This window comes from Vicia villosa, linkage group LG2 (assembly GCF_029867415.1).
Source record: "Vicia villosa cultivar HV-30 ecotype Madison, WI linkage group LG2, Vvil1.0, whole genome shotgun sequence".
Lineage (NCBI taxonomy): Eukaryota > Viridiplantae > Streptophyta > Magnoliopsida > Fabales > Fabaceae > Vicia > Vicia villosa.
The window spans coordinates 200,664,536-200,676,527 of NC_081181.1; the positions used below are offsets into that span (position 1 = coordinate 200,664,536).

The 11,992-nt window shown below is 29.8% G+C and overlaps 1 protein-coding gene across 1 annotated transcript; it reads right to left on the reverse strand.

Annotated features, from left to right (window-relative positions):
• Window positions 1-10,094: 10,094 nt before the first annotated feature.
• Window positions 10,095-11,197, reverse strand: LOC131647938 (zinc finger protein ZAT5-like). Its single transcript, XM_058917748.1, has one exon. It carries the CDS (start codon window positions 11,083-11,085, stop codon window positions 10,264-10,266), a length of 822 nt encoding a protein of 273 aa, XP_058773731.1. The 5' UTR covers window positions 11,086-11,197; the 3' UTR covers window positions 10,095-10,263.
• Window positions 11,198-11,992: the final 795 nt, after the last annotated feature.

The following is an 11,992-nucleotide window of genomic DNA, read 5'->3' on the forward strand; positions in this document are numbered from 1 at the left end:
AACTCTTTCATTTTCTATTGTGGTATGATGACCCATAACCTTCTTGATGTGGATTTCATACTTGACTTGCCAATTATTGGGGTTGAGGCTCTTACAATTGGGGATTCATTTTTCAAAATCAGTCTCAAAATATATTACTAATTTAGAGAATAACAAGGAAACTTTAGTCGATGTAATTGATGCATATCAGAACACTTTCTTGTTATATAGGTTCTACAAGTTTCTTTGTTTGTACTGGTTCTATGGAAGACATCTAAGCGTAATAGTTATATGTTGCTTTTTTTCAAAACAAGAGGAACATAACTTGGGTGTCCTTAGATTCTTTCTTTCTTATATCATTCCATGTATACTATGTTAGGTCATCTAAATAAAATAAGAGGTATCAAAGGCATAAATGGTCGTCTTTGGTTTCTTCAACACTGGTTTCACTTGCATATTCCTTAAAATTTGAAAAAAATAATTTAATCTCAACTTGATCCCTAATCAAAGACAAGTATTGTGTAAACAACAAAACTATTATCCAAGTAATATCAACTCTGATTTCTTAGGAATGTATATATTTTCTTCTTTAACCCAGATACCAACCGAATAGACATCAATCCTATTAAAAGAATATGGTTCTTAATGGATTTTCGATGCAAGTAAGGATGACTTGCCCCACAAGCTCGACCAACCATATATGAGTGTGGTTCAAGGATTCTGACAAGGATATATTTGGTTTGACACTTGCAACCAAAAAGTATGAATAACAAAAATTCAGTAGAGTACTACAATTTTCAACATATAATGTCCTGGTTTGGACTCTTTAGCATTCCTCTATGTTATGAAACCATTATTCGAGGTGCTAGTTAGAGATCCTTTGGAAAATTTGGAGTAAATAAGGTGTATTAGCCTCTTCTAAAGAAGATCCGATAATTATCTATGACAATGTTCATTCATTTTTCTAGAGAAACCAACTCCTTCACCAATTGGTCGCTCTCTTTGAGGGATAAAATCTTCAAGAATATTATTGTCCATGTCGATATGATTTGACTTACACATAAAGAAATCAACAGTGTATCAATTAAGAGAATTCATATAAACACGGTGCTCCATGTTTCTAGCTAACCCACCATAGAGGCAGAGTATCACCAGTTTCCAAGAAAGGTATTTATGTAATTCTTTAAACTTCTAAGGAAAATGTTGTTGTGTTATATATATATATATATATATATATATATATATATATATATATATATATATATATATATATATATATATATATATATATATATATATATATATAAATATATATATATATATATATATATATATATATATATATATATATATATATATATATAAGGTGTATATATATATATAAGAAATCTTATATATATATATATATACACCTTATATATATATATATATATATATATATATATATATATATATATATATATATATATATATATATATATATATATATATACGAAATCAAGTTTCTTCTCATTGTAAGCATAACGGTATGGATTCTATTAATGGAAAATTATTCAACGTTAAAGGAAGCGGAGCAAAAGTAGTTTAAAAGGCCCCAACAATTTACTAATTGAAAAATCTCTCAATTTTGAATTCAAAGCCACAACAACCAGTGTGGAATATGATATTCTCAAATGTTCTTAAGATCCAAATCTAAGTGGCTTAAGGATGGTGATTTTAACTCTGATTTCTTTCATGCTTCTGTCAAGAGTAAGAGTATAAGGAAATATATTTTTGTCTTGAAGTTTGGTGAGGTTTGGTTGGAAGAGTTTTCTTCGATTAGGCGACAAATGTTTAATTATTTTTCATAGATTTTCAAGGAGCCAAATTTTGACAAACATTACCTGGATAAAATAGTTTTTCTCCCTCAATCTCTCTCTCCGATGAGGATAATCTTGCCTTAACTACTTATTTTACTCTTCTAGAGTTAAATTGTGCCATTTCCTTGTGTGATTGTAACAAGAGTCATGATCCTGGTGGTTTCACATTCTCCTTTTTTAAGACGGTCTTAGAATTTGTTTAGGGAACATGTTGAGGTTATGTTTGGTCAATTTCATTAGTTTGCTTCGTTACCTTGTACCTTTGTATTTTTACTTTGTCACCTTGATTCCTAAGGTTATATCTCCTATTCAATTAACTTATTTTAGACCTACTACTTTGGCTGGCTCTTTATACAAATTGGTTGCTAAAGTGTTAGCTTTATAGAGGAGAGGTCATGGAAAAGCTTGTTTCCCCAAATCAATCTTCCTTTCTAAAAGGTAGACTATTGGTGGATGGTGTAGTGGTTGTGAATAAAGTGATTGATCATCTAAGAAATCTAGGAAGCCTTGTCTTATTTTTAAGTAGATTTTAAGAAAGCTCGTGACTTTGTGAGCTGGGAGTTTCTAGAGTATGTTCTAGTTAGATTTGGATTTAATGATAAGTGAAGGTCTTTGATTAAGGCTTGTGTTTTTGCTAGGAATTCCACGGTGTGGTTGCCAAACTCAAAATATTAGTATTCAAAGAGGTTTGAAGCAAGGAGACCCTTTAACTCATTTACTTTTCCAGCTTGTGGCTAAAGGGTTAAGTGGCTTGATTAGTAGGGCCTTTCATTCGGAGTGTTCTCATTGGTTTTAGGATATGAGCATCTGATTTGGTTATCTCATATCTTCGGTAACAAGATGATATTTTATCTTAGTGGAACAATTTTTTCAAACTTTTGGACTATAAAGGCTATTCTTATGGTTTTTGAGTTAGCTTTGGGCCAATTTTTCTAAGAGTAGTCTAATAGGGTTTAACAAAGATTCTATTTTTAAACTTCTCTAGTGCCTTTCTTCATTGTATACTTGAGACCTTTCCTTTTAAATGTATGGGACTGCCTATAGGGGCTATTCCCAACTGAGAAGCTACTTGGGACCCCTTATTAATCTATTATCTAAGAGGCTTAATTCCTAGAAGTACATGTATGTTAGCTTGGGTGGTATTTCTCAACTCGATGCTTGATGTTATCCCTATATTCTTTTTTCATTTTTAAAAATACGTGTAAATGTTTGGAGGAAAATAATTCAGATCCAAAAAAGGTTTGTTTAGAGGGGGAGTAAAGGGGGGATATAAAATCTATTTGGAGAGATATCCTTGCTGCCCCTATTATGGTGCCTCTATTGTATCTTCTTTAACGGGTGGAAGATATTCAAGCTTCTAGAACTCCTCCTAGTGGAAAGGAGTTCCCTTCTTAGTTTTAAACATGAAGATCCTTATGAATGGTTCGTAAATGGTATCACTAGAAAGGTCGAATCAGGATTTTAGACGTCTTTTTGAATTAACCCTTGGGTTGAGAGTATACCCCTCAAGGAAATATTTCCTAAGTTGTTCACGATCAATGATTATCTTGAGGGGAGTATAGGAGAAGTATGTAGGTGGGTTAATGAGACGCTAATTTGAGATTTCAGGTGGAAGAGGCCTTTTTTCGCTTACGAGGAACCTGTAGTTAAATTCCTTTCGGTAATTTGAGATCATATTTCTTCCTTGAACATAGATAGGTTTTCATCTTCTATTTTTTGTCTTCTTCTATTTACTCAAATCACACCCTCCACAAGTAATTTGTCTCTCACATTTGGGGTAATTTAAGTGTTTGTTATTCTTTGCTCTTCACTTTGTGGTCAATGATCTGGTTTTGGCGGCTCAACTAACCTCTAACTTAATCCTTCCTTAGAGTGTAGTTCTTATAAGGTGATTTTTTTGAAGATGACTTGTTGTAGCTTTTTTTTTTTGGTGTTATAGCTTTTTCTTCTCATTTATATTTGTTTGGTTTCGCTGCTATAAATTTTGCATATCTTAGGTCGATTGTCTACTCATGTATTTTGTTTGGATTTTTTACCATATATTATTAATATTATTTTGTCATTTAAAAAAATGTTAGATGTCAGGGGTGGCAAAGCGGGCGGCCCGCCCCGCCTCGTCAAATGCCCGCCAAGAAAAAGAGCGGGGCGGACAAGCCCACAAATTGAAATGGGCATAAAAACCTAACCCGCCCCGCCAAGGTGGCAGTTTGGCGGGCGGCGGGCTTGCCCGCCTATTTTATATTTATTATTTTTTTTCATTTTTTAATAGATTTATTTTACATTTTAATTAGATTTTTCACATAACTTTTAGAATAATTCTTTATGAAGCATTTTTTAACAAATTTTACTTAAAAATATTGTATATATTCACAAATAAATGCATAAAATAAAACCATCAAGAATTAGAATTAGTAGAATTAACTTAAAAAATAGCGAATTTTGACGGAGCGGCGGGTTTTGACGGGCGGCGGGCTTTGGCAGGGTGGGCTATGACGGGGCGGGCTATGGCGCACGACGGGCCTAAAATGTCCACCCAACCCTCCATTTTTGACGGGTGCGCGGGCAGGCCCGGCGTGCCACGACCCGGTTTGCCACCCCTACTCACACATGTCAAAGATATCTTTATATATAGACGTGGGTACCAGCACACACGCGCATATATATATATATATATATATATATATATATATATATATATATATATATATATATATATATATATATATATATATATATATATATATATATATATATATATATATATATATATATATATATATATATATATATATATATATATATAAAAGTTATCATAACTTACTACATATTTTGATCATTTATTCTTTTTAATCTAATGGTTAAAAACAATAAATAATTAAATGTGAAAAGAGAAAATTAGTAACTATTATTTTTATCTATTAAATTGAAAAGAATTAATGGTCAAGATGTGGAGTAATTATCAATCCAAATAAAAATCGCAAACCGATCCAAAAAAACCGAAAACCACAAAAAACTGAAGTTTATTGGATGTGTTTGGATGCCATTTTGTGAGAACCGCACAGTTCGAATCGGATTTTGGATTGATTTTTCAAAATCGATCCAAACCAAATCGAACCGCATGTATATGTATTTTGTGCTTATTTATTTTTTATTAGTATGATATGTTACATAAATTTATTTTTATATGATAATTAATTTTTTTATCTTATCTATAAGCATAGTTTAATCTATTTATTTTTATTATTTCATTTATTTCAACTATAATCGATCATTTTCATTTTATAATATTAACTTTAATATACTATATGATATATATTATATTAAATATATGATTTATTAGTATTTTTATAATATTAATAAAAATATAATTTATAATTTGGATATCCAAAAATCGATCTAAATTAAACCGCATTAAATTAGATCAGATCGGATTGGATTTTTTTAACATATCATCTAAAACCGAACCAAACTGCAAGTAAATTTATTTTTGGATCGGATGAATTTTTGCCTTGAAATCGATCCAAACCGAACCGCAAACACTCCTAAAGTTATTAAGTTATAATAAGTTACTCTTATATAAAAGAATAAGGACATCTCAACATTCTATTTTTTTTTTCTTTCTTCGTGACCGGTAATTGAGTAAACCATGTCCATTTAGAGCACGCAAAGTAGCAAACTGAAAACTAAACTACTACACAACACAATGTGCACAAAATTCTGGGTTCGATTCTTCTTTGACAAAAGATACAAATTACTCCTAAATTGGTTTGGTCCAACTCAGGTCATCTAAATAAATGTGATCAACAGTCATCGATATCTAGAACATGTTCTAAACTCTAGATTATAAGTATTAATATAGTTTAATTTATAGAGATCAAAAAGAAAGAAAAAAAAGTCTGATTTATACTCATAAAAAAATTGCACACAAAAAATACACCAACGAAATATAAAAAAGATACAAACTGATATAGATGGTATCCTTACATTAAGCCGTAGTTAATGGAAATATTATTGATATATAATTAATTGAAGAAATTAATGTTGAATTAAATATGTACATATAGATAGATAGACTAGAGATCAGAAGAGTTGAGTGACCAGAAATTAGGATATAGGCCTAACAAAGCAAGAGTTGATTAGTATAATATTGTATTATGATTAAGTTACTTTAGGAGTATGATAAGAATATTAATTAAATAAAGTAGAATACGTAATGGGAGGTTACACGACATGGAGGGAACTTCTCAACTACATGTGCTAATGTCAATGAGTGTTCATTTTATTCTTTCTCCTATTTCTTATGCATTCGGACACCTCACGCAATGTTTATGTGTCCACATGCTTAGCTTACCAGCATTCACCAAAACGTGCACATAACTAACTTTGTAATATTACTCACTACTCAAAATAAACACATAAACACATACATTAGACAAGACACTCACGCGGAATGAAGAATCAGTGTCTACGTGTCCGATAGAGATATCTGATTGTCTTAAGTTTTTAGAATTTTTAGAGGTCACATATTAGTTAGTTATATTTCGATCGTGATAAACTAAATAAGTATTTAATATAATTATAGTTTAACTATGAAAGATTTATTATGAGGTTCTATTTGTCCACAATTTTATTTTAAAAAATTTGAAGTTATGTGTTGTAGTTTATTTTGAACACCTTCAAAAATATCGTAATTAGACATCACATACATCTTTGATAGAGTAGGTCATCTGACTTAAATTTGTTATCTCCGTCTCATAAAAAGTATTTTATTTATACTTTCTCTGTCTCAAAATAATTGTCATTTTATAATACTAATACATCATTTATTATTATTTTCTCACTACTATACCTTTATTTATTAACTTTCAATTTATTTAACTACTCTTTTAACTACAATTAATAAAAGTATTCTAGTAAATGATATTAATTTTATCATTAAAACCAACACATCTAATTATTCTTTTAAGAACTGCGCATTGCTCAAATATGACACTTTTTATTCCATCTAATTATGATTTAACCATGATAAAATTATTATGAGGTTCTATTCGTTCACAATTTTATCTTGAATTTTTTTTAATAAGCAATTTGAACAATTTTATTCTTTTAAGAACTGCGCATTGCTCAAATATGACACTTTTTATTCCATCTAATTATGATTTAACCATGATAAAATTATTATGAGGTTCTATTCGTTCACAATTTTATCTTGAATTTTTTTTAATAAGCAATTTGAACCTAGCGGGTTTCGAACCTGAAATGCTCAAATATTACACTTTTTATTCCATCTAATTATGATTTAACCATGATAAAATTACTATGAGGTTCTCTTCGTTCAAATATGACACTTTTTATTCCATCTAATTATGATTTAACCATGATAAAATTATTATGAGGTTCTATTCGTTCAAATATGACACTTTTTATTCCATCTCATTATGATTTAACCATGATAAAATTATTATGAGGTTCTATTCGTTCACAATTTTATCTTGATTTTTTTTAATAAGCAATTTGAACCTAGCGGATTTCGAACCTGAGACCTTGAGAGGAGCACACTCTCAGGATCCAAACGTTTCACCGCTAGATCACACACACGCACACTATCTTGAAAATTTTAAAGTCCTACGTTGTAGTTTATTTTGCACACACCCTAAAAAATATAGGCTTAATTGTAACTTTGGTCCCCCTATTTTGTATTTTTTTTATTTTGGTCCCTCATTTTTAAAACCACGATATTGGTCTCCCTTTTGAGTTTTCTGTTGAAAAAGAGACAAAAATAGAGATTAATTTTGCAGAAAAAGGCAAAATAGGGAGACGAAAATTGTAGAGAAAACTTAAAAAGGGACTAAAATAGTGATTTCTAAAATAGAGGGATCAAATTCAAGAAAAAGGTAAAATAGGGGGACTAAAGTTGCAATTAAGCCAAAAATATATTAATTAGACATCACATACATTTTTTTTTATACAAGACATCACATACATATTTGATCTTTGATAGAGTAGGTCATCTGACATAAATTTATTACTAAGTTAAATGTTAAAAGAAGTCGGAGAGGCGAAATTATAAATCTAGAAAGAATATAAATATAATACTAACAAATAATTAATAATTTATTATTAAAAAATATCAATGATGTAAAAAAATACATTAGACCAAAAACTCACACGATATGAAGAATCAGTGTCTGACACAACCACAAGATCGTCTTAAGTTGTTAGAGATCAGTTGTTGGTTAATTATGATTCAATCGTGATAAAATCATTAAATGTTCTATCTAGTTATGATTTAACCATGGTAAATATATTATGAGACTATACTCGGCTATAATTGTATCCATAAAAATTTGAGCTTCTATGTGTAGTTCATCTTCCACACCTTAAAAACCATCCTGGTCATATATGATATACACCTTTGATGGAATAGTTCAACTGACTTGATTTTGTCAAATTAAGGGTAAAAAAGTTGGAAAGACCGAGTTATAAACCTCACAAGATTATAAATATAATAATATTGACAGACATTAGATATTAAAAAGTTATTATTTAAAAAGTATCAATGTAGTAGAAAAATACAGACATAAGACAAGACACTCACACAATATGCAGTATTGTTGTCTATCACTAAGATAACATGTGTAAAACATCATATACACCTCCGATCAGAAGAAGTGTCAATGTTGGAGTACTATTATTCTCCGTAGCTACAAATTAGTCGCATTCATATATTTGACATTTTTGCGGTTGTTAAATCAAGATCAAACGATTAATATTTTAAATCATATTTTTTATTGAATATAAATTAAAAATTAAACTTAAATTTAAATCGTTTGGTTTTGATTCAATTATCAGAAAAATACCGAATGCGTGAAGAGAATCAATTGTGACTCATTTCATCAATGTTACATAAATCACTGCTCATGTCATGTATAAGTGATTTAAATCTTAGATTTTGATATATATGCCCTTGTTTTTAGTTAAGACAAACCAATACCATTTTTGTGTTCTTAGTCTCAATTTGGTTAGTATTTTGAATGGAAGAGAAAAAAATGGAAATGTTTTCATGTGTGATGTCTTTTTCTGATCTTCATTTTGTGAACAACATAAATAAGAGTTAAGCTAATAACTAGAAACTAGAAAGTGAGATAAAGAGTATGGTTGATGGGACCAAAGCAAATAGTGGACCATGGTAAAGCTTCTATAAATAATCAAATGTTTGTGGTCTGCAAGTCAGCAGTATCTTTCTTGGGAGCATCAATTTTGTATGGGCTTGCAACTTCCACTAATAGATAATCCCAAAGCTACAACATATATATCATGTACTCTCATTTTATTTTATTTTTAAATTTCTCTACAAAATATCAATTTTGCTTTTCTATATATTTTTAATTGTGACAACATTTGGTTAATTAGGTGCAACTGATGAATGTGCTTATTAGTTAAACTAAACAACTACATATAAATAGATGGTGGTGGAGTGGGCCAAAAGATATTATATTCATAAATACCTTATTAGTGGATATTATAACTAATAGTTAGTTAAGATATAGATATACTTAAAATTAAACTAGTGGTATATTAAAATAATTTTATGTGTGTGAATCGCTAATAGCACTTCCGTTAAACTAGTTTAGTCGATAAACATATAGAGACATTAAATATATTGAAATAACTTAAATCTATGATATCTCACTTATTTATTTTTAAAATGATAAAATTTCAGTCTCTAACTACTTGAAAAAGAGTTGCTAATAGCAATGATATTTTTCAAACCAATTTCTTATATTATTTTAAAAAGATAATTAATCTAATTTTAAATAATAAATATAAAAGAAATAAGTATGTGAGTGTGGTAGTATAGAGTGAGTGAGAAACTTAGAAAGTTAAAAAGAAAGATATTTTTTAAGCTTTATTAAAATAATAGTGATAAATTAGAAAGCCACAAAAAGGATGCGTATTCCTATGACTTTTGATTGTGGTGGTGGTGCAACCAAACCCTAATCATACCCATCCTTTATCTCATCCATTTCTTCACTCTCACAAAAGAAACAACCAAACAAGAACTATGATATATAACAAACAAATGAACAAACCCAAAACATTAAAATATTTAAAAATAAATAAATAAATATTCTTCATAATATATGACTCACTTTTCGTGAATGAAAGGCAACACTAACCAAGTAACCACTTACTTACTCAAAGTATTCTAAAACTTCAACAAGTAGATAATCAAAATAGAATGAAAAAAAAGTATTATTCATAAAAATCCAATGAATTAATTCATAATTTCGAATAATTGTAAATTAAAATAAAGCTAATAATAACAATAATGATAATTAATTAATTCACAATGATCATAATTGATCAAACTAAATAAAAATATATTCTCCCTTCACCATTCATCCAATCAATCCACGCTGTCCTAATAATGGCAACCCACCATTGCCGGAAACTGAAAAGTTGAATCCCGGAGATCCTCCTCCGGCGCCGGAAGATTAAGATCCAATTCTAGAACATTCCGAGACTTAACATGAACATCACCAACGTTGTTGTTGTTGTTTTTGTTAGTACAAGCTCTGTGTCTTCTCATGTGACCACCCAATGCTTGACCGGACGTAAACTCGGCGCCGCAAATCGAACACTCGTGAACCTTGTTGGATCTATTGGGTTTGTTATTGTTTCCATGGCCATGGAAGTTTAGATTACCACCGCACCGTAATTCAAGAGAAACCGGAGGAACAAGAGAAACATTCTTGTTGTGAAAATGATTGTTTTCTTCTTCGAATCCACCTGCGGTGGTGATTTCTTTCATCTTTGGTTTCTTGTGACTTGCTCTATGTCCACCCAACGCTTGAAATGAATGGAAAAAACGGTTACAAGTTTTGCACTCATAGCTTTCAAAACCGTTTCTTGTTGGCTTTTCAGTTACTATATTGTTATAACCACCAACTTGTTGATGATGTTCAGAGAGATGGTGATTTTCTTGCCCTCCGGTTCTTCCTTGAGCTAGAAGAATCAAACAATTGGCCATATCCGCTTCCTCTTCCTCCTCAGTGCTATCGAAGGTGGTGGAAGAAAACGATCTGCCACCACCTTCAATAACACTTGAGCAACTTGATGTCACCGTGGTATTCACCACGGTGCAAGGAGACAACATCCTTATCCCTCTTTTTGTTCGTTTTCCTTTCGTCAGGTGTTCGTTATTGCCTATACTTCCTTCCATATCCATTTTAGACAACATCATAAACAAATTCAATGAAAAAAAAAAGGTAGAACTATAAGGTAGTAGAGAATAGAGAGAAAGAGACAAACACAAGTGTGTGATTTATGAATGAATATGAAGGAAGAGTGTGTGAAGTGTGAACAGATTATTATGTATTTATATATAATGGTAGTGAATGAATGTAATGGTTTTGTTACAAGTCAGCCACCCAAAATCTTCCTTGCTTTTTTTCCAACCTTAGAAGTGTTACTGCCAAGAAATTAAAGTTCTTTCCCTTTATTCACGCGCTTTTGTAGCGAGTGGTTTCACGCGCCCATCATAGCCACACTTTTCTTGCTTCTCTTTCTGTTTTATTGCTGCCACACTCATACAACTTACTTTTCTTTACTACTTTTTATGATTTTATTTTTTTTATTTTTTAAAATTAGTTTTTGTTATTTTTTATATTAAGTAATATAATGGTTGAAATTTTTTTTTTATAAAAATTAATAAGTAAAATTCCGTGGATTAAAAATTATGCATTTGCATCTAATATATCTGCACAAATAAAATCAGCTTAATCAATACGAAGACGTTCATCTAATTAAAAAATAGATTTAAATTAAAAATTAATACAATTATAATAATTAAAAATAATATATTATATCATATATTAATAAAACAATTTAGATTATATATTAATAAAAATGAATTTAACTATAATTGATTTGACTTTTAGTGAGTTTTATATTTTTATATATTGGGTTTTAATTATAGTTTTTTTATATATTTTGAATTTTTATTATAATATTTTTTATTTTCATTTTAAAGAAAATCTTTTTTATCAATATTTAATTTTATTTTTTTAACTAATTTAGAGTGTCGAATTTGCTGCGTTCATGTCTCATACTGATCATAGTGAATTGCTTTAACTAATTTTTTAATTTTA